Raw genomic sequence first — 26,081 nt, 5'->3', positions numbered from 1 at the left:
TTTTCTACAGCTATAAGAGACCACTTTGGCATTGTAGTTTTTCTGGAGATGTATTTTGAGAGAGGAAGGATGAGTTTAAAGAAGTATTAATATTAAATTGTCCTCACATGAACGACACACTTGTAATGTTAGGTGAAATTTCACTGTGGCTCTCCTTTGGGAATGTTTTGCATTGCCAGTTTTCTTTAATCAAAACACAAGAGGAAATAGGTGAAGTGAGACACACATTTAAATGCTTATATAAAAGCCCAGAATTCCCAAACCAATTAAGTAATGAATTTATATAGCACATATTGGGATAGACTTTTCTTTGTAGGTCTGTGTATCTGAAAAAAGGAATGAAAGTCCAATAATTTTGCACAGACTTCAAGTGCCAGATAGTTAAAATCTTTATTATAATATCAATAGCTTATATTTATTAAGTGCTTACTCTGTGCCAGACACTTTTACATCTAGGTTGCCATTTAATACAGAAACTCTTAGAAGGAATTCTTGATATGTTTTCTGTTTTTCTGATGAAGAAAATGAAACACAGATAGGTTAAGTTGTTTGCATAAGGTCACAAAGGCAGAGCTATGATTTGAACCCAGTTGATCTTACTCTAGAGGGTGTGTTTTTAGCAGTTATATTGTATCTACTTATATTGTATGTTTTTCTAGGACTGTCAGCTTCCAAAGAAGATTATTCTCACCTTTTTAGACTATAAAGTCATTTTATACCTTACTTTCCTTAGATACTAGTCTCGTTGACTTTTTCAGTCTATAATTACCTATCCCAATTTTACAACCATAGATACCTGCAATACAAAAACAGAAGAGTACTTGTCTCCACTTTTAGTTCACTTCTATAGATATAAATAATCACATATTTCAAAAATTGTATCTAGTGTAATTTATTACTGATTTGTCACACCTGGCAATAGTTAAGCTTTAGGATTTTATAAGAAGGACCGTTTGCATTAAAATGAGCTTTTCCTGTAACTACATTTTTTATATCTGTTTATTCCTTAATATCTATTCAACATGATATGTAAAACTACACTGAAAATCCCGTCTAGAATGACGAATGCACTCTGTAGTTACCCGTCTTATTCATTCTAATCTTACCTATTTTCCTTTGCAGCTCTATGTAACCTTCAGCCCTTGGAAGCTCTCTTCGTTATTTTGCGGGAATCTGCTCCCAAAGTCAAATCCAGTGGATGGTAAAGATGAATGACTTAATCTCTCAAACACATTAACTTGACATTTTTATGTAATGAAGACATTTTAATTCATGTAGTCAGTCCTGCTTCAATATCTTCATTGGACAGTATTTCCTAAAAAACTAATTCTTTAAGTGTGGGGTCTAAATGACTAGTTTTCATTAAGAGCTAGCTAGCCAACTAGAAATAAGTAATACCCTCAAGAGTATACTATGATGACATTACTGTCCTAGCTAGCATTAATTGCATATTCAGTTGTTTCTCTAGTAATAAGACAGACCAATGGAAACACTTGTAGCATATCTCACTTTGCCTAGACAGGCAGTCAGTGTGATATACAGAGCAGTTGTTTGGCCCATTAAACTAAACATCCACAGACCTAGAAAAGAAGACTTTTTCTCCCAAAGTGCTACAGGGTGCTACCTGGGAACCCTTCTCAGTGAAGATTTTTGATCTAGTACTTGATGCTTTTCCTTATTCCTAACATTTATTGCTTGCCCTGCTAGAAGAGGTGATTTGACTGCTGACATTCTTGCTTGTGATTCAATTTAACCTTTCCCACAGATTCAGGTTTTCTGTCCATGTCTGTTTTCATGGGCCATTTTAGAAGATTAGTTAGTTTCAATGACACTTCTTCCATTTTTTTTTATCATTATATCTACACCTCTGTAGTTCAAAGTGCATATAATCAAGTGAAGTATTTAGGCTGCAAAGTGTGACTGCTATGGTCTGACCAATCTAGTCCCATGATCTATATATATCATATTAACCACTTAATTGCCATCCTACGACTTGACTTTTCGCCATATACCTACTTCTGAACTCATTGAAGTTTTTACTGTTATTTAGGTAGAAAATGTCAACAGCTCAGACCTCTTCGGAGGTTTGAATAGCATTGCATTACAATATATATTGTCAGGCTACAAGATATTTAGAAATTGAAAAAGAAATTATAGCTAAAGGCAACTCTCTCCAAAAATATGACCTTCAGAGTGGCATATGGGTAGGGATGGGAGGAAGTGGGGCAGGTCTGAGAACGCTCTTTTAACTTTGACTCATTTCTTTTAGGTCCCGCAAGTTCCACAATTTCATGGAAAAGTGCATGATAAAAAATTTCCTATTTCGTCCTACTTCTGCAAACATGCTTCATCACCCATTTGTTCAGAATATAAAAAATGAAGGACATGTTGTTGAGTCACTAAAGAAGCATCTTACTGGAATCATTAAAAAGAGACAGAAAAAAGGTAAAAATGAACTTTTGTCGACTGGGGGCTGGGAAAATGGACTGAAGGGTTAAAGAAGTATAAATTAGTAGTTGATCGGATGAACATGGGATGGGGGAGAGCATGGCAGAGGGAAGCAAAGTTGGGCATTAATATGATAGTTGTGGGGTGGAGGCCGGGGAGGGAGGGAACAAATGGGGGGATCGTTTTATGAACTATATAGATGTCTAACCAATGTACTGCATACTTGAAACTAATTAAAATAAATGAATTAATTAAAAATAATAATCACAACATATAAAAATGTTTAGGATAAAATAAAGGCTAAATAAATAGTTTTTAAAATGAACTTTTGTTTTGCTGGAATGAATATTTAGATGAGAGCGGAATTTTTTCTTTTTTTTCAGGAAAAATAATTTTTTTAGCAATTAGATTGAAAGTAAAAATTCTGAAGCCCTCAATACTTAGTGTTTCCACCAGTAGGCCATGTGCACTTAATTCATTATCTCTCGACTAATTGTCTATATGTATATAAGATTATAAATGGTTGACAATTACGACTGGCAAATGTTCACATTTACAAAGACCTCCAAAGCCTCAAGAAGAATTTTGTGATGTGCCAACTTTATTAAAAAAAAAAAAAAAAAAAGAAACTCCTAACTATAAAGAAATAAAATAAATTAAAAGATAACAAAATATATATCTTACTATTCTTTTCTGGCTGACATTTTAATTAACTCCAATGAGATAAATGGATTTGTAATTAACCATTTATTGAATTTTAGTTTTGAAGCCTGTGCACTATACAAAGTTTGTTTTATGTACTAATCTCCAACTATAAGATGTAATTAAAAGAATTAATTTATACAAATAAAAGTAAGTTTCTATATATTAATGCCAAAAAATGGCAAGATGGATTTTTATCAAATCCAGAGGAAACTACTTAGGAAGTTCTGCCTTATAGGTTGTATGGCATATTCCACATTTAATTTGAGGCACCATAGACAGGGTTGAGAGTAGTGCTGGAATGGAACCTGAAAAAGATAGCAGACGTTCTCAGATCAGCTACAGGATTGATTGCAGTGGGTCTTCTTTCATCTGCATAACTATATGTATCCTAATTTGGAGTCAGAAGCATTAGTAATTAATTTATTTAGCCATGGTAGAGATTTAACTGGACAAGCATCACAAAAGCCAGCCACTCTCAAATGGGTGCAGGAAGACCCCACATCTATTTGAGAATTTACTAGCTTCCAGAGTTGCAAGTTTTCCAGATTTTTACCTACAGGAGAAGTCACATTTATATAGAGATTACATGGGAGATGTAAATATAGTTGCCCTAAACACTTTAATATAGGGAATTCAAAAGAAAACTCTCTTGTTTGTGTCTATATTTCAGTACAGTACAGCTGAGAGGAAAGAAGCTGAACATTTTCAATGTGCTAACTTTAAACACAGAATTTAGATTTTTTTTTTACTTTCTCATTGAAAAAAACTAAAGATCCTTACTCACATTTTCAAAGATTCTCACTGAAAGGACCAAAGAAAGGTGTGGACCCAAGCCATAAAGTCCTTACATCTAGAGCACACACCTATAAGCCATGTTTACCAGCCATCTTGAGTTTTTCTTGTCCCTTTCTCCCTTTGCCTTTCTCAGTTCTTTCTCTTTAGAATTGTAGCAATCATATTGCTATTTTTTTTCCTATGTCCAGAGAAATTAGTCTATACGGAATAGCTGCACTGTGCTGTAAAAGTAGACCTAAGGACTAAGATATTGTCCACATCACCAACTGGGTGTGATTTAAAGGGTTACTTTCTTCTTGTCCTTGTAAATTTACCCAGCATCCTGAGCAATAAAGGGTGAGAACTGAATAAGCTGGATTACATTAATCTCTGCTGATTGTTATACATTATTTTTTTTCTTTCATAAAAAGGAATACCTCTGATCTTTGAAAGAGAAGAAGCTATTAAGGAGCAGTACACCATGAGAAGATTCAGGTATGTTAGACAAATTAAATATATAATTTGATTTTATCAATTCCTGTAAGACAGTCAATTTTCATACTGTTGCACTGAACTCAGAAAAACTTAAGGCTTTCTCATATAACAACAGATCTCTATCTTCAAGAGCAATTTGAGTGGAAAGGTTGAGGGAAAAGTTGCTATTACTATTAAAAGATTTTTTTTAATTTCTGGCAACAAAATGATCAAGTAGCTTGTCAGACCATTAATATTGAGTATATTAGTAATATGAAGAATATTTTAGACATTACGGGAATGGCTCAAGAAAGATTACTGAAAATATCTTGTTGCAAAAAATGTCCATCATTTAAAATAAAAGAATTTTCCCTGAATGACTTCATTCTACTGACAATTCTATATCAAATATTTGTATGTTTATTTCTAGAGGACCTTCTTGTACTCATGAGCTTCTGAGACTGCCAACCAGCAGTAGATGCAGACCACTTAGAGTCCTACATGGAGAACCCTCTCAGCCAAGGTGGTTACCAGATCGAGAAGAGCCACAGGTCCAGGCACTTCAGGATCTACAGGGAGAAGCCAGGGTGTTCATGCCACTACAGGCTCAGGACAATGTACCTAGATCTCTACAGGGGCAAACCCAGGCATCTCAGCGACTACAAGGGGCAGCTCATGTGTTCATGCCACTACAGGTTCAGGTTAAGGCTAAGACATCTAAGCCTTTACAGATGCCAATTAAGGCACCTCCACGACTACGGAGGGCAGCCTGGATGCTCATGCCACTACAGGCTCAGGTTAAGGCACCTAGGCCTCTACAGCTACAGGCCAAGATACTCAAAGAGCAGCAGGCTCAGGCTCAGGCTCAGCCCCAGGCCTCAGAAGAGCCACAGGATCTGGACCAGATACCAGAGGAATTTCAGGGGCAAGATCAGGTACCTGAACAACAACAAAGGCAAGGACAGGCCTCTGAACAACAGCAGTGGCAGAACCAGGTACCTGAAGAGCAGCTGGAGCAGAACCAGATACCTGAACAGCCAGACAGACAGGAAGAGGCTGCTGAGCCCACACAGGCAGAGATTGAGGCAGAGGAACCTGAGTCATTACGAGTACATGCGCAGGTGTTCCTGCCTCTATTGTCACAGAATCACCACGTGCTGTTGCCACTACATTTGGATACTCAGGTACTCATACCAGTAGAGGAGCAAACTAAAGAGTCACCTCAAGCACAGGCCTGGGCACCAGAGCCTCCACAAGCAGTTGACTCAGTTCAAGCACTGATAGAGGGACTATCAAGAGACTTACTTCGAGCACCAAATTCTCATAACTCAAAGCCACTTGGTCCACTACAAACCCTGATGGAAAACCTGTCATCAAACATGTTTTACTCTCAACCAGAACAGGCTCAGAAGAAAAAATCAAAGGTTTGTAGTCTAAGGCAGGCATTAGCAAAAAGACTATCACCAAAGCGGTTCCGGGCAAAATTATCACGGAGAACTGAAGAGTTTGAGCTCTCAGATTTAGAAGCCTGCAGGCGAAGGCGCCAGCGCAGATGGGAGGATATATTTAATCAACATGAGGAAGAATTGAGACAAGTTGCAAATGTAAGTTTCTGGTAGTTTTACTGAGCCAAATATGCAGAGAAAATATGGTAGCTCATATTTATGTTTTCCCTCTGTAAAACCCAAATGAAATATTTAGATTAAATAATTTGTGCTTCAAATAAATTATCCTGAAATCCCCAAATAATTGTCACTAAGTTTGAGAAAGAAAAATTTCCTCAAATGATCCAGATAACTGCTTAATATCTCTCTGGAGATATAGCTTTAATTATAAGTTGTTTGTTTGTTGTTGTTTGTTTGTTTGTTTGTTTTTTACCTCTTATTCCCTTAACAAATAAAAGGAAACCATATGCATGTTTAAAATTACTATTTGGACCTTTAAAAATTACTTTTAAAGTCTAAAATTTCCAATATAATGTACTGAAAATAAACAAAAAACAAATTGGGTCTCATTCCTCTAACCTCTAAGTCAATATATTTGCTCTTTCTTCTCATGAAATGTTGAACTGCATAATTTAAGTGAAATGCACTAATATTTGTACTTCAAAGTGTTTAAATCAAGGTTAAAATGAGCAGGAAAAGCAGTTAAAATGAGCAGGAAAAGCAGTTTCCAAAATATTTTGTATATAGTTACCATATGTATGACTTGTCTCACTAATTTTCCAACCATTTTACATAATTATCCAGTGAAGTGGCTGCATAGAACATGACACAATTTACAAATATGTCTCTGCACTCTCTCAAAATGTAGAATGAAATATGTTAATTTCTTTATCTTATTTTGGAATAGTCAATAAAACTTTATTCTTTCACAATTTTCTAATATAAGTGGATGTAATTTGGCTGGAGTCTATGAATTCGATCTGGCAAATCTAATCTGATGATGAAAGGTTTGAGGGTTTCATAAGCAAATTAATGAGGTCAATAAGATTAGGAGAGTAGTTGTTTTCTAATGCTTCACAACAGCCATTTACATAAAAGGAATCATTGTGAGAATCTTATATTAAACCCTGGTATAAACATCCACTTACCTAATAGTAATGAATGTAGTAATTATAAGTGAACCTTGTCTGAATGTCTGGATAAGGGAGTCTTTTGGTTTATGTCCATTAAGCCAATTAAACAAATGCTATTTCCCTGACATATTTAACATGAGAAAAAGTAAAAGCAGCAAAAGAAGAAAGGCCCAAAAGGGGAAATGATTGTCTACTCCCCCAAAAAGTGGGAGATGGTGAGGGAAAGAAACCAGATAGAGAAGGGAAGGTATGAGACCAGAATGGTGATATTTACCTGAAATTAAGGAGTCTAAAATGCTAATGACAAAAAGGTCAAACTTCTTGAGACCTTGCTACTTCTTTGATAATGAGAGAAAACATTTGACACTGAATCAAGATAATGCGACTACTAATGATTCTAGTAATAAATGCAAAATGCTTCTATATAAGCATGCTGATAGGTTCAGTAGATTACATTGTTAAAGTATGGAAGTGACATCTATATATATATGCATTAAGGAAAACCCAGAAATGAAAAGAAACACTTCTGGCAATAAATATTGATTTATGTCATCATAATGAACTAACCAGACTTGAAAACCAATTACTACTTCATATTCATTAAATCATGTTCATGATGCAATGAAATGAATTAATGAGCAGTATGCATTGTTAAGTCAGATGACCTTGGGTTCAAATCTTAGCTCTTTATCATACATGCTGATGGATTTAGGGGAAGCTACTTGTCCTTCCTGAAAATCAATTTCCTTATCTCTAATATGGAGATACAACGACCATTCTAAAGAATTTTTTGTGAATTAAATAAGATAATTTCTCAGAAAAAGCATGATTTCATTCTATAGTGCTCATAATGGTAGTGTTGTTGATATTATTAGGTCCGATGATGCAGAATATCTTCTTTCCTTCTCTTTCTTTATCTTCACCAGGGGACTCAGAAAGAAGGTATGCTTGCCAAAGTCTGAGAAGGGGTTAGTTTTTTTTTTTATTATTAATGAAATGGTTCAAAAATAGTTGTTGTTTTTTTAAACAAAATATGGTAGAAACAGTGGACCCGTAAGAAAACTTAAATAATTATTTTTATCTTGAAGTCATATCTTCGTAATTGTGCATGCCTTATTTTGGGTGTGGGGAATATGAAAATAAGTGCTACTGTTGCTGAAAAGGTCACCAAAAAATCTCTAATTGAAATAGAAAACTATAAAACTCTTCTTAGATCATCCTCTATCAATTCCAAGGTTAGACATTACTAAAATATATGATACCACAATTAAAACCCTATAAAATGCATATAAGGTCAAGAAAAAAAATTCTGGACTGAAAGAAGTAGTACTGTGATTACCACAGTAAATTACAACATTAGTCATTTAGAATATTGTTGGTTAGATGTGGATAACTTAAGCAAGATCATATTATATAGGAAACTACTCCAGAAATTGTTCACATGAAAGCACTGGCTAGAAGTGATGTATAGTCAATTAGAATTAAATCTATTGTCAAAATGCATGAAATGCATAAATAATTAAGGTACCTATTTTTTATTACTTATTTTTGTAAGATAAGTAGGTAGCCCTGACCAATAAACCATATTAATTTCAGAAATTATTCCATTTTAAATGGCTCTTTAATTATAAGTGATAATTATATAATTATAAGTTACATATAATAATGTTATAAAAATGAAAAAAAAATACTAGTGACTTTTCTCAATGGACTCTAGTAACAACTGAATCTAATGGGTTTTACATTTGTGAAAAAGACTTTTATGCATCTCTTCAAAACTCATAGTATTAGTAGTACATGCATACTTATTATCATTTACTGTTTTAAATATGTATGTGAAAAGCTACTCTAAAATAGAAGAAAAAGTCAACAAAAAATAGTTACTAATCTCATGACCCTAGTATATTGTACAGACATTTATACCTTTATGTGTGTTTCTTTAAGAAAATGTAAAGGAAAAGTAAATTATTGATAATGTAGTCAAAGTCATAGGTCTTTTGAAATACCTGAAAAGTTATTAGAGTTTAGAAACATATATGAGTGCTTCGATTCACCAGAAAGAAGCAAAGAAAACACATTATCATTACTCTCTTTGAGTAGAAGAAATAATATTGATCAGCTTAAATATGAAAACAGAAACTTTGTAAAATCCCAGGGCTCAATTAGGGAGAAATATTTGTACCACTGTATTACAGATCTTCAACTGCACAAGAGGACCAAACCTTGTAATTATAACTGCATACTAAATGTAACAGTTTGAGGTTATGAGTTAAGCTTTAGACCAGAGATTCTTAACCTGGGTCTAATAAATGAACTGCAAATGGTCAATGATCCCTCTGAAAATATATGTGGACATGTGTGTCTGTGTACAGTTTTCTATGGAAAATCTGGAACATTTCTTAGATTCTGAAAGAGATCCAAAACCTATTAAAAACTACTAGAATACTCAAAGAAGCTACGTAAAACCAGATATTCAGGGAGAGCTGTTTGATTCTACTTTCTATTTTATGATTGTTAACATTTACATATTAGTGTAAATAATACATAATACATATTACATATTACATAAAATATTACATATTACATATAATAATACATATTAGTGTAAAAATAACGTAAAGATGCACTTGAACCTGAAATAAAAAAATACTTAAAAGCAAGAGTAATGGGAAAATAATCTAAAGATTTCAAGAGGATATCATTGAAAATAGGGAAGTAGTAAAGAAAATGATATATACATGCAAAAGGGACAGAAATTAAAAGCTGTAAGAAAGATTCATCAACTCCAGAATGACACATAAAGAGAACAAGAGGTTGACCACCAAGAACCAAATTAACAAAGTATAAAGATGATTTTAAAAATAGGGTCTTTAATTTCCACTATTAGCAAAAGGAAAAACAAAAATATATGCACCAAATATCAGAAATAAAAATCTAATCTAAAAGTTTTTTTAAAAAAATAAACTACTGGTTTAAATCAATTTTATGTTTGAAAATTATTTCTTTATATTATACATCAGGATGATGGAATTGCTCCTATCATTTGCATTCTAACAACAATTAAAATATTTATTTTCCTTTTTTGTTTCAAAAGGACAAAGAAGATGAATCATCAGACAATGATGAAGTATGTCAATGTATTCAGGCTGAAGTCCAAATAGAACCATTGCAGCTATACATCCCAAATCCTAAAGGAAATGAGGTAAGTTTCAAAATGTGTGTTGCTGTGATAATAAGTGCCTAGAACAGTGGTTCTTAAACTTTTTATATTCTTAAATAGTGAAGACCTCAGAAAACTTTTGTTTACATGGATCGTGCCATTCAATATGTAATGTGTTAAAAACTAAAACAAAAAATTAAAATATTTATTAATTCACTTAAAATAATAAAACTATTATATGTTTACCTAAGAAACAATTTTTTAATGAAAAATAACTGTTATCCATTTTGCTTATGGGAAAACTGCTGGATTCTCATATCTGCTTCTGAATTTAATCTGCTGCCATATGTTGTTTAGGTTAAAGTATGAGTAAAAGCTAGCTTCTCACATATAGATAGTTTAAAAGGGAGAATTCTTTTCAGATAATTCTTTGCTAATACACCAAAACTAGAGAAATGGAATCTAATACAATATAATTGAAATTTTGTATATTTGGTAATGTTAAAATTCATGTACTATGAATAGGTGTTTTGCTTATGCATGATTTTGTATCTTCATGCATTGATCAGTTGGAACATATTGGTTCTCTATGTATGTAGATCTTTCCAAATGTTTACACATTTTATTATACAACATCAAATAACAACATTTGTTAATATCACCATCAATTTCATAACAAATATTGGGTATTGTTAAGCTGTCAAGTGCATGGTGATATATATGAGTTTAAAATTTTAATTTTCACTTGAAAGCTCAATTTTACTATTGCTAACAAATGACATCAGTTTTTTATTCCTTGAATTGACAGGCTTACTTCACTGATTTTAAATAAAATGCCTGCCACATATCCAAGTTGAATAATCATAATTTGTCTTCTGAGTTATTCTTTTATGTAAAAATATCACCTATGAAAAACTGGATATTTCAGCTTGTAATATTAATAAGTGTCATTAATAAATGCCTAGATCAGTGGTTCTTAAACTTTTTGGTCTTAGGATCTCTTTATACTCAATTACACATACCTTTTTCCTTTATCCTCTCAGTTCTGGGATGCAGTTTATGACAGGGTTTGGTTCATCAAATCTGTGGATAATCAAGTCAGTCCTGGTGTCCAGGATGGGTTTTGTTTTCACAACTATATTAATAGATGTTTAGCACATGGTGTTGTTGAGGCTCAAGTTGCAGTTTTCAATTCCTGGACAAATTAGTATCATCATAGCCAGCATTTCTAACAGCTAATCATCTAAAACTTTCTTCATCACTAAGGACGACTAGGTGGATGGGTGAAGAACTCAGATTTTTTTTGCCTTACTGATAGTGGGCCAGGAGTCTCGTTGTTGTTTTTAACCAGCACAGGGGCCCAATATCACTATATTTCTTTCTTCAAAATACTTCACAGCAGTCTACTATGATGTCTTTCATAGACAAGGATATGATGTCTTTCCTATCCTTTTTAGACATGCTTTTTCTGATACTAATAGTCCTCTGAAGTGAATAATAAAGTATTGTTTTATAAATACCAACCACTGGCAGAAGAAACGTAAGCTGGATTGTATTAATTAGTTACAACTGGCAATATATCTCCCTCTCTGCCTTATTAAATGATGATTTTACCTTTAATCTCAGATAACAATTATTACCTTAAACGTGGCACCTTAAGCAGGAAATATAATGAGTTGTGTCTGATAGGTTTGGAATACATTATTTGCCTTAGAATATGCTGTTCTTACTAATCATTTCCTCTCTCTATTTTTCAGACCATATACAGCCAGTTCATATTAGATGTTAGCCTTTCTTATTTTTGGCCTTTATCTCTTCTGAGCAGTTTTGGCCTCTGGTTTATTAGTGTCAGTAAACTTTCTGAGATCATCTTCATGAACCAAGAAGTCTAAACTGAGTCAATATGATGCCAGGTATCTGAATTGAAAGTGGAAAATGTCAATCAGATGCTTATCTTGCATACTGCAAAACATCTGGTTATATTTGAAAATGCTCATTAGCAAAACATGTGAATTACTGACAGCATTTTTCTCTTCTTACTTATCTGTCTGTTGGAGTGTAAAGACAGTCTTGTTAAGTCACTACATAGAGAAATAAATAGTGTAGTAAGGTTAATAAAATTATTTAAAAAATCATTTTCCTCTGGGCTACAGATTCCTCAATAATAAAATGAGAACATTTGATTACATGACCTACATAATCTGTTATTATACTAAAATTCAAGGATATCAGAAATTATGGTTAAGCAGTTCTAATGTTATAAGTAATTATGGAAATATGATCTATTTATAAAAATCAGATTTTACAAGTTAGATTTTTAGGAAAATATCTCTATATAAAGAATGGTATTTTCCATTAAATTAATAACTCAGAAGAATTTATGATGGAGAATTCTGTTGAAGTATTGCATTGTGTATTTAAGATCCAAGAAAGATCTACTTCTATGCCTTATAACCAGGATCATTCACACTGCATCACGTTCTCTTCAAGGTATGTCTCTGATTTGTATATTCAAATTACTCACAATTTACTATCATGAAAAATTAAAGCTTATTTATTTGGCATTAAGTTCAGTGTGAAGTTAAAATTTAAATATTAATAACAATGTCAATGGCCATTATTTAAATAATGCAATCTCAGTGTCACTTAGTTTGATAATTAGCTGGTAAGATCACCAATTTAATGAAATAAACAACAAGAATTTTTTGACAGCTTTCAATTAGTAATTTACAATGAGACAATGTGTAATTTCACATGTATTATGTACTTCAATTATACATTTTGTTATGCAGTACCTGATCATTCACTGCATGATAAAACACACACAAATAATCTCTGACCTCTGAAGCTAATGCCACAGAATATGTAAGCCTGAAATGACCTATAGGGAAAATCCAATCTAAAACTAAATATTATATCAATGATAGTTTATACTAGTAGTTATATTTTTATCTCTGTAATATTGGGGATCTTCAGTAATTTTCAAAGATCATGGTTCGTATTTTAGATGTTATATGCAATGTTTTATATTTGAGAGCTAAATTTTTATGTAGATTTTCCTTGAAATTCATATCCCCCCAATCCCAACTAATGATAGATAGAACTTAGCTTATATTCATTTACTCAGTAATTCAGTGACTATTTATTAAGCAATGACTATATTCAAGATATTTGACATATCTTGAATATAGTCATTGCTTAATAAATATTCTATAAAGAGAGAGTTGGTAGTATGCAGTATGTATATTCCTACAACGTTATGTTTAAAAGTCCATATATTTATGTCCTTAAATTTAAATGATGTGTAGAAATCTTGGAAAATTAGACACTTTCTCTTTCTCTGCATTCAATGAATGAGTTATCGTGGTCCTTCTGAGCACAAAAGGAGGAACCAGTTTAGTTTTGTGTATCTGTTTTTGGTATCATGGGTGTTTTGTTAATAAAATCAATATATAAAAATCAATATACCTATTAAAACAGAATTGATTAATCATATTACCAAAAAATTTTCTAATTTATTAATAACAAATATATTAACTTTAAATATGGTTAAATTTATAAAATTGATTAAAGTGCAACTTGACTCTTTCCTGAAATTTTGGGTCTTAGGAAAGACTATTGTCTGTTCCAGATCTAAATCAATATTGTCCTTCCTATACAGAAATCCCAAAGCAACTAAAAAATTTAGCAGCAGTGGTCCAAAAAACTTTCTAAATATTCCCTGAATTTGATTAGTAAAAACTAAAGTGTTCTATGCATCTATAGATGTAACTATATCAAAAACCGGATGTTAAAAAAAAAAAACATGGATTCTAAAAACATGGATTCTAAGCATTTGATATCAGGATGATAATAGTAGAATATTTGACATGACAATTACTTAGCTTTTTTATCATACTGAAATCCTCACATACACTATAAAGTTATGTTTATTGCTGCATTACCCAGGTAATAATAATATCAGAATATTTACTTTCAAAGATTTATAGGAATTTTTAGAAGTAAATATGATTTGTGAAAGAAACAAACTATTTGGAAACACTTTTTTTTATATTTTGGAAATTGTTTCACTGTTCTAGATAAAATAGCAGGTCTGGGGTAAATTGGAAAATATTACTTAAGTGCTACATTTTTTCAGTTTGATATATACCCGTATACTTAAAACTTTTTTTTGGTCTTGATGTTGAGTTGTACATTTCTTTATGAATGTTAAGACATGGCATGTACTTCTCTGTGTTTTTATTAGTGTTCCTCAGCGGTCTCTTTTGGAACAAGCTCAGAAGCCCATTGAAACCAGACAAAGGAGTTCGCAAAATCTTCAGAATTTCCTAGCAACATCAGGTGAGTAAAGGCACAGTCAAAACTTGGAGATAATGTTTCACAATTTATATTGCAGAAGTCAAGAAAAAATTTCAACAAGAAATTATTCAAAGGTGTCAGGGAGGCCAACTAGGATTAAGACCAGGAGGCCATTTGATTTGGCAATTAGGTGGTCAGTCGTGACCTATGAGAAATGGAAACAAATTTTTCTGAAGTTTCTTCTTTCAATTGAGTAGTAGCCAGGAAAGTATCTAGAGAGGCCGGGTATGTCAACTGTAGTTTCTATAACACGTGTGAAAAATATAGGAAAGAAACTTGGGAGAGGCCTCTCCAATGGGCTAAAATTTATAGGCAATCTTTAGAATATTGAAATATTAGATGAATTAGTGGTGAGCAAGTGTTTTATTTATCAGTTTGTTATTTCACCTCCCAAAATAAAAGATATAAGGTATCTTATAAACATTTCTAAATGTTACAAATTGATGTGTTTACTACATGAAAAATTAATAAAAACAGAAAGTAACTTCACAAATTGTGATATGAATTTCAAATAAGGGTTTTATTATATGATATGCTGTTGAGAAAGTTTAAATTTATTATAGGTTTGTAAAATACTGGATAAACAAAGCCAAAAGTTATGCCTTGGATCATAAAATGTAGTATTATCTACTTTTAAGAAATCTAAGTTAAGCAAGGACAAAATGCCTGAGTCCCTGTAAAAATGTAGCATACAGATTTTATTAAAATGTTAATAATAAGGAGGATATATAGGTGTACTATATAATTAATAATTAGTTAATTAATTAGTAAATAATTAGTTGATTAATAATTTTATTTAAATGTTAATAATGTAAAGGATATACAAGTTTAAAATCAGATATCGAAAGATCTGAACTTTAAAACCCCATTCTTATGAGACTCAGTTAATGCCAAAATTATTTTAAATTGTAGTGTCCTTGTGCAGAAATATTATCTTTTGAGAAATAAGATAAGCCTGTGTGAAGAGTGACTTTAGGGATTTTCACTCTAGAATCTTTCTGGTTCACCTAGGGCAATTTCACTAATATTGAGCAAACAACTAAAAATTTAAGGTTTATTCATATTCTTTTTTTTTTAAATAAGCGAATCTTTGGCCCCAAAGCAGTCATGAACAGTGGTAAGAGGAAGAATGATATGAATAGCATTTGTGTAAATAATAGATAAAGTTCTTTTCAGCTCTGAAATTCTATTATTTTATTGTGTGTACTACATAGACCATTTGAAGTCCTCATGAAATTGCATACTTCATTATGCAGGAAATCAGAGCACCTTACTATAAATTTGCCTCAAAATCTCAAACACTCATCCAAACTTCTTATTTAACCTAATAATGTATCAAGAGACTTGAGAGAAAATGGTTTCCTGCAGAGAGTTAAGAAACTGCAAAAGTAAAACAGTGCTGGAAGTTGCGGACACAAATTATAGGATGTGTTCAGTGTAATATTCTCAAAAAATAGCAATGTATGCAAATATATGATTTCTGGATTTGGAGTGCTTATACTTTGGCTATATACATCAAGGTTGTAAATAAAAGAGGGATAGTACTATTTATCTTTAAAATTCAAGGCACAGAAAAACAATAAACAGAGACCTGTCACCTTAGTGAAGCTTTTTCTAAATACACTCACCCTGATCTACTGATATTTGGCCCTAAATATTCCCACTGGATTTTAATCACGGGTGTTATTTTCTATAACACAACTCTTAATTTCAAAAATCCATATTTCTATCCAGATAAATTTGGATTTTAAATGGAAGTATTTACACTATACAATTGATCTGTGCGTTTTGATAGCAACTAGCCACATGTGGGTATTAAAATTAAAACTAAACTAAAAATTAAATAAAATTATAAAGTAAATCTCTCAGGCACACTGGCCATATTTCAAATGCTCAATAGTCATTTGTGACGAGTGGTTACTGTATTGGACAATAAGGATACGAAACACTTCTATTGCTGCAGAAAGTTATATTGCACAGCACCCCTATAGAAAGGTTCTCGGCTTTATAAAAAGGTTGTTTTGTCTCTTTTTAGCTGTTCACTTCTCATCTGTATTGAAATACTTAAGGCTGTATCCTTGAGTGTAAATAAAGTGATTAAGATTGCAGAGTCAACTCTCCTTTTGAGAATTTCATCTAATCTATCATCTTCTAACACACTGTTGAAATCTTTTTCTACTGGTTAGTATGGGAGGCCAGTGGTACCACCCAGCCCTTCCTATTCTTGATCTTTTTTTTTCAATAGAAGTATTGGTCTACCAGTATCACTGTGTACCTTCTTACACAGATAGAAGTACTTAGCAGGTGTACCCTTAATATTGAAAACAGAAAAAATCATGTAGTTCTACAGACAGCATAAACCTGAAAACAGAATCTAGGATCCTGGCCCCATGAGAACTTATCAGGTAATATTTTCTGACTGGAAAGAGTCTACAAAAAAAAATACCAAGGGATATGAAGGCAATGGCTCTGATCATCACAGTTACTAATATCTATCTTTTCGGCATTCCGTAGAATCTTCCGAGGAAGAGAGTCCCGTGATTGGGAGGAGGTCCCAGTCATCACCACCATATTCTACTATTGATCAGAATTTGCTGCTTGATGTTCATGTAGGTTTCCACCCTAACTCCTAATATATTTATGTCTGCTCTTTTTCATTTTCAATTTCATTTGATTTACGTATTTTTATCTTTCCTTGAGGGAAAGGTTAAAGTGTTTAATTTTTAAATTAATCTTTTTATAGGTAGATTTCAATGGCTATGTGATTATGCAGAATATGAAATCTAAAAATTAAATTTGCAATAAAAAACATTCCATTGATCATAAAATATTTTATTTTTACATTCTTGTGTCAGAACACAAGAGAGGAGTAATAAAAAGCTACTTGTAGAAGATAATCTCAAATTAAGGAGTAGAATCTAGATGCTCCATTTTTGTCTAATATAATTTCTTGGATGATGAGGCAATGCATAAAAATAAAAAAATTAATTAAAAATAAAATACCCTCTAACTGCATGAATAAAAGTCTTCAAATTATTTTTGTAGTGTGCTTTTAGATTATTTTATTTTACTTTTGTAATTACCCCTACCCTACCATATACATATCCCTTTCAGTTTGCCTAAGGGTTGCTTACATGACACATAGCATATTTGAAGGTGAATTTATATTAATATGCTTTTTATAAGTATGCGAGTTACTTTAAAACAACCTACGTTATATAAAACAACCTATGTTGTGTAAAGCTAAGAAATTTCCACATCGATTTTAAGAGCTATATATTAATCCCAGTGTCAGAGGCTAAAAGGAAAGGAAAAAGTGACTATATTTCTATAGAGCATCAAATCATCTGTTCTACTCTCCAGCACCAAAACCAAATGTTTATTCCTCAGAAAACAAGTAGGAGTAATAAAAAAAAAAAGTGAGTAAATTTTTTCCCTTGTGATCCATAAAGGCCATGAATGATCACAGCCTGAGGATTGGGTTTTTCCATCTCATCCTCACAAAAATGTTGGCTTTATCAACTGAGAGAGCATCTTCATTTCAATTGAAAATATATTTTAAAATATCGTCAGCTTGGAAACTTCCAATCTAGAAGAAAATAAAAGGCTACTAGAGATAACATTAATCTTTCTCATGCACACAGGTTCCAGATGGATTTAAAGTAGGAAAAATATCACCCCCTGTTTACTTGACAAATGAATGGGTAGGCTACAATGCACTCTCTGAAATCTTCCGGAATGATTGGTTAACTCCTGCACCTGTCATTCATCCACCTGAAGAAAATGATGATTATGTTAAAGTCTATGATGCTGGTGCTGTTACTGATGGTGATGATGATGATTCTAATGATGCATATGAAGATACCTACTACCATGACAATGGCAATGATGTCTTGGATATTCAGGTTGTTCAGGCTAATGATGTTGGTAAAGACCATGATGATGATGGCAATGATGAAGCTGTTGATGACAAAGACAGTAATCATGATGATGCTTCTAGCTGGCCAAGGTTGGTTTTTCTGGGTTACTTGCACTATTCATGTTTTATAACTTTAAAACTATTTGCATCTTTGGTTTACTTTAAAAATTTATTACTAAGAGGGTGAATGAATTGTACTTGCAGATTGGTAAATGTTTAACTTTCAATAATAGATTTAAAATTATTTTAATGCAAAACAATTTTGCATTTTCATGTATTGTGCTTTATTAGCATTCAAGTATTTGTTAGGTTCTTTAGCAGAAATTGCCTGGATGTTTCTTTTTTTATTAAAAAAATATTGAGGTGACATTGATTAACAAAGTCAAATAAGTTTCAAATGTACAATTCACATATATATTGCATTGTGTGTTCACCACTCAAAGTTAGGTATCTTTTCGTCACCAAATATTTGACCCCTTTTATGCCTATCTACCTCCCTTCTCCCCTCCTTCCCTCTGGTAATCACTAATCCACTGTTCATGTCCTGTTTGTTTGTCATGCTTATTTTTTGCTTTCAGTTTTATATCCCACATATGAGGAAAATCATATGGTTTTCAACCTTTTCTGTTTGACTTATTCCCCTTAGCGTGATTATCTCAAGATATATTCATATTGTCTCAAATGACAGTATTCCATCTTTTCTTATGGCTGAGTAATATTCCATTGTATGTATATAGCATATCTTCTTTCTCTTAACATTAATACTGCTGAATCATCCTACCCTGTAAAACGACAATGAGTATGAGAAATAGGGTGACAAATTTAGTAGTGTGCTACTTAAAAACTGTAAGAGGAAGCCCTAGTATTTGTGAGCAAAATCTCTAAATTTGCTAGAAAAAAATGACCTCAAACTTGACTTTCACTTGATATCTTTAAGCTGCAACTTACTAACATGGAGTTATTTTGGAATTTGGAATTCTGAAAGCTGCTGTACCTAAATTCAGTACTCATTTGAATTTATCTTCTTATAGAGTAGCTACCCAAAATGATTATACTTAGTGAAGTAGTGTTTTTGACATGCCATCAATTGTTTGCTATACACACACACATATACACACATACACACACATACGTATATATATAGTGATGTATGATATGTAAATATATATATATATATGTGTGTGTGTCTGTGTGTGTGTGTGTGTATGTAGTTCCTTGCTTCTGCTCTAAACAGCCCGTGTGTTCATATTTACATATGGTTATGGTTTGTATTTAAACTGCTTTCAAAGATTAGTTACTATAACATATTTTTACATTTTTAGAAAAATAATTAACAGTGGGAGAATTGTTTGCTTTATAATGTCAAAATCCATATATTGTTTTGTTAATATTTAAATGATATTGGGAAGATATACATGACGGAATACGGACCATTTAACATTTTTTTTTATTTTTTGCCAACTAAAAAGTCTACTAGGAATTCCGTTGCCAAATTATAATAAGTATATGTTTATAATGTCTCTTATGCAAAAGATCGCTGAGACATTTGATAAACTTCATGTTCTTAGCAGCTAATAAAATTACTGTCTTAGCTTAATGAGATCTATTTTACTGAACTTCCTGGTGGTAGTAGAACAATCAATGGGATACTGTAGCAAAACAATCATTGCACTTGTTAGAAAATCAAAGCACATGCTAACAGCATACATTAGATATATTGTAAGAAGAACTATTCAAATATGTTGTGATTGAGCCAAGAATAGGAGCTTGATCATTCATGTGGCTGTGAAGTTGCTAATGCATGAAATGTTTTATTATTTAAGAAAAAAAAATATTCTTGCTACCAACCTGTGTTCCTAATAAAGGATTCAAGTTCTCTTCCATCTTCCATTCAAATACAGTCAGAGAATTGATGGTGGCTATGGTGTTAATTCAACATTTAATATTGAAAGGACATAGTGGCATTTTTCTTGTATCATACCAGTGATGTTCACATAGAGCAAACATGTGCATAGAGATAGTATATATGTATAAGGCACATCCTAATTCTGTTTAATTTGCTGGCTTTCAAATGTGATTTTATTGCATGGCTCTCAACCAGTCATTAACTGGATCTTGTTATCAGGCCACACTATTGCAAAGGAGGAAGCTGGAAGCAAAATGTTAGATGTGGAAGTGATGAAGGAGAAGAAACCTGCAGCAGCAATGGAAGCCAGAGAGCCAGGAGAAGCCATGGAGGATATGCAGCCAGCGGTGGCAATACTGCTATTGGAGACTATGAAGGACATAAAGCCAATATAGAAAGCAGAAGAAGAGGCAAGGCAGGTAGAAGAGTCAGTGGAACCAATGAAGAGAGTGAAGCCCTTGAACTCAATGAAGGAGAAAATTGCTCAGAGAGAGATGGTCCAGGATTGGAGATACAAGCATCCCAGGACTTTGAACATCAACATGAGGTAATGCACCCTTTGAAAAGGAGAATGAATTCCGCTTCTTGTGAATGTGTTTCTTCATGTGATATGTCATGTTTCCAACCATCCTACATATATTTTAAATTTTTATCCCAAAGCTTTAAACATTTTTATGTATAGCTGTAGATAGATCTTTACTTCTAATTTGGATGGTTCCTATTTACTTTGAGGGACAAAAACATCTTTGTTTGCCTTTATTACTCAAATCACATGTTTGGGATAGCGTCTCTTAACACAAATATATTGTTTCTAAGAAATTTTTATTGTGTTAACACATACATAACATAATTTTCCATTTTTAGGTGTACAAATCAATGGATAAGTACATTCACAATTTTGTACAACCATTACTACTATTTATTTTTAGAACATTTTTAGGGTCCCAAACAATTAAGCAATTAACTCTCTGTGATCTCTCCCCCCAATACCTAGTAACCTCTATTCTATTTTTTTTTCTGGGCACCTTATATAAACAGAATCATACAGTATTTGTCCTTTTCTGTCTGGCTTATTTCACTTAGCATAATATTTTCAAAATTCATCCATGTTGTAGCATGTGTCAGAATTTCCTTCTATTTTAAGACTGAATAATATTCCATTGTATGAATACATCACATTTTGTTTATCCATTCATTTGATCATGGACACGGGTTATTTTCACCTTTTTACTGTCATGGATAATGCTGCTGTGAACATTGGTATACGAGTATCTGTTGTTGGAGTTCCTGTTTTGAATTCTTTGGGCTATATATCTAGCAGTAGAATTGGTAGATGTGGAATTGCTGGAGTAGAATTGCTAGATTCTATTTTAATTTTTAAAAGGAACTGTTAACACATACAATTAAAACCTAAGTAAAAAACTGTGTCTAGATAATGATTTTGTCATTCACAAAAGGTTTACTGACTTTATAAATCAGTATTTAAATACTCAAATAGCTTCACAGATGCTAGATCAATAGGAATTATCACAGAGAAGATTTTTTAGAACACTAATGCTTGATAAATGGGGAGTACTTAGATATCTGCAAACATAGATAAGATTTCAGACAGGAAAGGATCATGCCAATCTACTTTCTCATCCTGTCATCCTATTATACAAACTGACTTAGAAGGTGCCATGCTCTTTCATGAATTAGGACCCTTGTGTAAGCTGTTTACTCTGTCAGTAAGGCTGCCCCCTTACCTGTTCTCTGCTTAGTGAACTAGTCATCCTTCATGATCCAACTCATATATCACCTTTGACTTTCTCAGACAGAATTATACACCCCTTCCTCTGTGCTTGCAATAATCTTGCCCATAGTTTCATTTTAGTGCTTATGACATTGAAATTTGTTTTTTTTTTTTACTTGCTTTTCTGTCATGCTAGATTGTAAACTCTTAAAATGCAGGAACAACATTTAATCCATTCTTGATTAAGTTTTCTTACCCACTCACCCAACCCCCATGTCCAGCCTAGGGCTTGGTCTATGATAGGCACACAATAATTATGGAAGAAATCAATGAAGGAAGAAAACAAAAAAAAAAAAAGGAAGGAAGGAAACTCTCTAGATGGATTCCAATGGAAAAACAGTATCAGTGGAAAAATATGTCTGTCTCTGTCTGTCTATCTACCTGTACCTACCTACCTTCCTATCTTAAAGACATTAAAACAGTTCTCACAGTATCCCTGGATATCTCCAGTTATCTTAAGGAATGTTTTTGACATTTACAGAGTGAATGGATCTTCCTTTCTTTTTTAATTTAAAAAGGTCATGTTTGCCATACAACACTTTTGTGGTTGGAAAAGTCATAAAAACAAGTCTTTAAAAGAGTAGCACAACTCTCTCAATGCCAAGAATCCCTGTTTAAATGCACAAAAATGCTTATCAACAGACAGGCTTACCAAAAACAGTTGTTATGTTTTTCCATAGGATATAGCACATTCCACACAAAATCTGTCACATTTTGTGGCTTTTATCCTTGAGTTTCTTCTCCATAAGTTAATGGAAGCTGGCTACATTCTTAGAGAAGTATGTTCACACTCTTTGAGTTTGTATTGGTTGATTTTCATTCATTAGCTTTGCCATTTCAAAAGTGGAACTGATTCCCCCACATTGGTGCTTTTAATTTTTTCAAATGGTTGTTGGGTATAGTACAGCTGAATATAAGCTTTGGAATCAGTTTGACTTCAAACTCTGATCCCCTTACTTATCTCTATGACCTTGAATGTATTATTTAACTTTGATAAGCTTTAGTTTTTGTTTCGTTTTTTTTGTTTTGTTTTGTTTTTAATAAATGAAGTGGAGATAATTATTTCGAGGTTGTTGTAAGGATTCACAATTATTTGTAAATAAGATACCTAGCAGAGTAAAAATCCCACAAATTTTTGGTCCCAAAATTGTATAGCTAAAGACATCAAGCTCCTTGAATTTCTCCTCAGACATCAATTGTCTCAGTATAGGTTATTTCTCTCTCTTCTGATAACATTGCTGGGTTCATCTGGTAAATGTGGATTTTATAAGGATGCAGAATTATAGATGTTACAAATTTTGCATTCTATTTTTCAAATGACCATTGGGCATATTATATTTCTCTCACTGTTAATCTAATAAGTAAAAATCAATTTTCTATCTTTTAGGAGCCGGTTGGTAGAAGTGAGGCTTCAAATGCACCCGCAGCACATAATGATGGGAATGACAGTATTAACATATCAGAAGCATCAACAGAATCAGGTTTTTCTGCCAGCCACACTTCTCCTTCCAACGTTTCTGGGAGGGCTACAAATGCTGACTTTGCCAGTGCCATCTGTAAGTGTGTTTAATATAATCTCAAAATGCTGCAATTTGTTCACATATTAAATCCAGCGTTTGACCACTGGTTCATGAGCTGAAAAGAATCAAATCATTCTGATATTCAGTTGCCATAAATCCAGATGATGTATGTTTTAAGAATCTACTCTTCACTGAGTCTTAATGGCACCTAAATTTGAACTACAATTTGAGAAATTGAGTTCCTCGTCTGCATATTTTTTGCAATCTAATCATAGTAACTCAAAATACATTCATATTCAGAAATGAATTTTAACCATCATGATTTTTGTTATCTGATGATTTAGGAGTTACAGAAATGATACCTCCAGTAAAAAATAAAATACAATAAAGGAAAAGAAACTTTTCTAGGCTGTGGCTCATTTGTGGAAACACTCAAGCTCATATGTTGCATACACTAGTAATTTCTCTAAATATCTTCCTCTTCTTCACAGTATATGCGGGATTAGTGGAAGTAACTGAGAAATCACCTAAAAAGCCCTCTGAAGTCAACGTTAACCCACTATATGTCTCTCCTGTATGTAAAAAACCACTAATCCACATGTATGAAAAGGAATTCGCTTCTGAGATATGCTGTGGTTCTTTGTGGGGTGAGTTTGGTTTCTTAAAACTGAGTTGTTGTTCTTTTAAATAACATATTTATTTTATCTACATGGAAAAGTTGTGAAAAATCATAGATATGAAACATTTGTTTGCTATTACCAAATCATTACTAAGCAAATAAAAACAATGTATTTACTTGTATAGTAGTTAATTTGATCCTTTTTGATTATTTATTTTCACTGAATGAAGTTTGATGTTTGAATTGGTGATTTCTCCCCTTTTTATTCTATTTTTCTTTTTAACATGAATAAACAGGACTAGAATATAAAATTGGACTAGGTTAAGATTTTTTGAAAATTTGAGCTTAGTATTTTTAATTTAAGGAAATGTATATCGCATAATACCTAATGAGATATTACAAGAAAGATTTCTAGATGTTCTTGTTTTAAAATAATCTTGAAGATTTGTAGAGAAATTTTCTTCTATAATGTCTTAACTTGGATAGACTTTTAAAATAATTTGTTTCAGATATAACCATATTGGCCATGCTGAGGTAACATTTTACCTCAAGTCAGTCTGTGTCATAAATGAAACAGAATAAATGAACACAAGGAGGGGAGAAATTCAAAGTAAATGCCAACCTCTGACTTGCAATTTCATAGATTTTACTTAATGTATAATTTAACAAGGGACAGAATTGCAAATTAAAAATAGAGTAGTGTAAGAACACCTTTCTGTTTACTAGATGGGATGCTTCCTGATTTGTGAATCTTTGAGTAAAGTCAATTAAATCTTTAAAAAATATAACAATGTACCAGACATTATAGTTATACAGATTAAACAATTTGGGGGAAAAACACGTCATCCTCAAAGTTCTCCTAATGTAATGTGTCAGATTACAAGAAAGCCAAGTTTAATTCATTATCATATCAGTCTGGCAGCTACCCAGTTTATGTCCAGTAACTCATTTTTATAATTTATGAAAAATTCTTTAAAAAATAAAAGATTACAGTCAAAATTGCACTTTCTTCTTCCTCTCTGCTTCCCCTGCGGGAGGAAGATGCAGTTCTTAAACCTGCCCCTGGCCCTTACTTAGGGAACTGGTAAAGGACACAATGGGCAAATGAAGGCAGAGACTCTTGCCTTTACTCCTTATACCCTTGGAGCACAAACAGTCTCCAAGTAGAAGACACTGAAGTACTCTTTCTTACATGACTTTGCTGATTTTCTCCTGTGTCTTAGGATATGGGGGGAAATTCCCACAGTGGCTTGAAGTGTATTCTAACTTTAGTTGGATCTTTCATTTCAGTCCTGTCATTCAGTACTATCAAATATAAGCACTGTCTCTTAAAACAGTGCTTATATTTGAGTGAATAGAGCCAGCAAACAAATAACAGAGTGTAGAAATGTAAATGCATAAAAGTAGGAATTAATTTTATAAGCATTTAGCAATGCAAGTTTTTAAATATATGCATGAACACAGAATCAATTTTAAATCAGTTTACATATAATTATTTTTAAAGCATTAAACCCTCTAGTTATAGTTAGGAATGAGAAATCAACTGAATTGAAGTCTTTGTATATGCTAGACATCCTCAATGTTTAATGGTAACTTTCAAAAAGGTTGATTTATTTTTTATAAAGTTTGGGATACTACTAAAGTGTGCTGATATATACATAAAGTTCTATTTATGATATGGCACACAAGACACCATCCAGTAGAATATTGTCAGGAGGTTACTATCTTCTACATTTTTTATGTATTTCAATAAAATTTGTTCTGTTGGTAGAGATTCCATTGTTATACAGAATAAGGTTACTGTTAGCCTAAAGTAAGTCACTTTTA

At 32.6% G+C, this 26,081-nt stretch overlaps 1 protein-coding gene across 1 annotated transcript in view; it reads left to right on the top strand.

Moving 5' to 3' along the window:
* The window catches only part of NRK (Nik related kinase), a 135,500-nt gene that overhangs the window by 91,111 nt on the left and 18,308 nt on the right, over nucleotides 1–26,081 (top strand). The window contains exons 10-21 of the mRNA XM_039879068.1: nucleotides 1,123–1,201; nucleotides 2,270–2,445; nucleotides 4,359–4,422; nucleotides 4,832–6,005; nucleotides 10,074–10,181; nucleotides 12,562–12,629; nucleotides 14,386–14,480; nucleotides 17,013–17,107; nucleotides 18,143–18,507; nucleotides 20,543–20,870; nucleotides 23,503–23,671; nucleotides 24,127–24,282. Of these exons, the coding sequence (XP_039735002.1) occupies nucleotides 1,123–1,201; nucleotides 2,270–2,445; nucleotides 4,359–4,422; nucleotides 4,832–6,005; nucleotides 10,074–10,181; nucleotides 12,562–12,629; nucleotides 14,386–14,480; nucleotides 17,013–17,107; nucleotides 18,143–18,507; nucleotides 20,543–20,870; nucleotides 23,503–23,671; nucleotides 24,127–24,282 (2,877 nt within the window). The remainder of the gene's footprint in view (nucleotides 1–1,122; nucleotides 1,202–2,269; nucleotides 2,446–4,358; nucleotides 4,423–4,831; nucleotides 6,006–10,073; nucleotides 10,182–12,561; nucleotides 12,630–14,385; nucleotides 14,481–17,012; nucleotides 17,108–18,142; nucleotides 18,508–20,542; nucleotides 20,871–23,502; nucleotides 23,672–24,126; nucleotides 24,283–26,081) is intronic.

Source organism: Pteropus medius, unplaced genomic scaffold (genome assembly GCF_902729225.1).
Source record: "Pteropus medius unplaced genomic scaffold, Ma_sr-lr_union100, whole genome shotgun sequence".
In the NCBI taxonomy this organism is placed as follows: domain Eukaryota; kingdom Metazoa; phylum Chordata; class Mammalia; order Chiroptera; family Pteropodidae; genus Pteropus; species Pteropus medius.
This window is presented reverse-complemented; position numbering and strand designations above follow the sequence as displayed.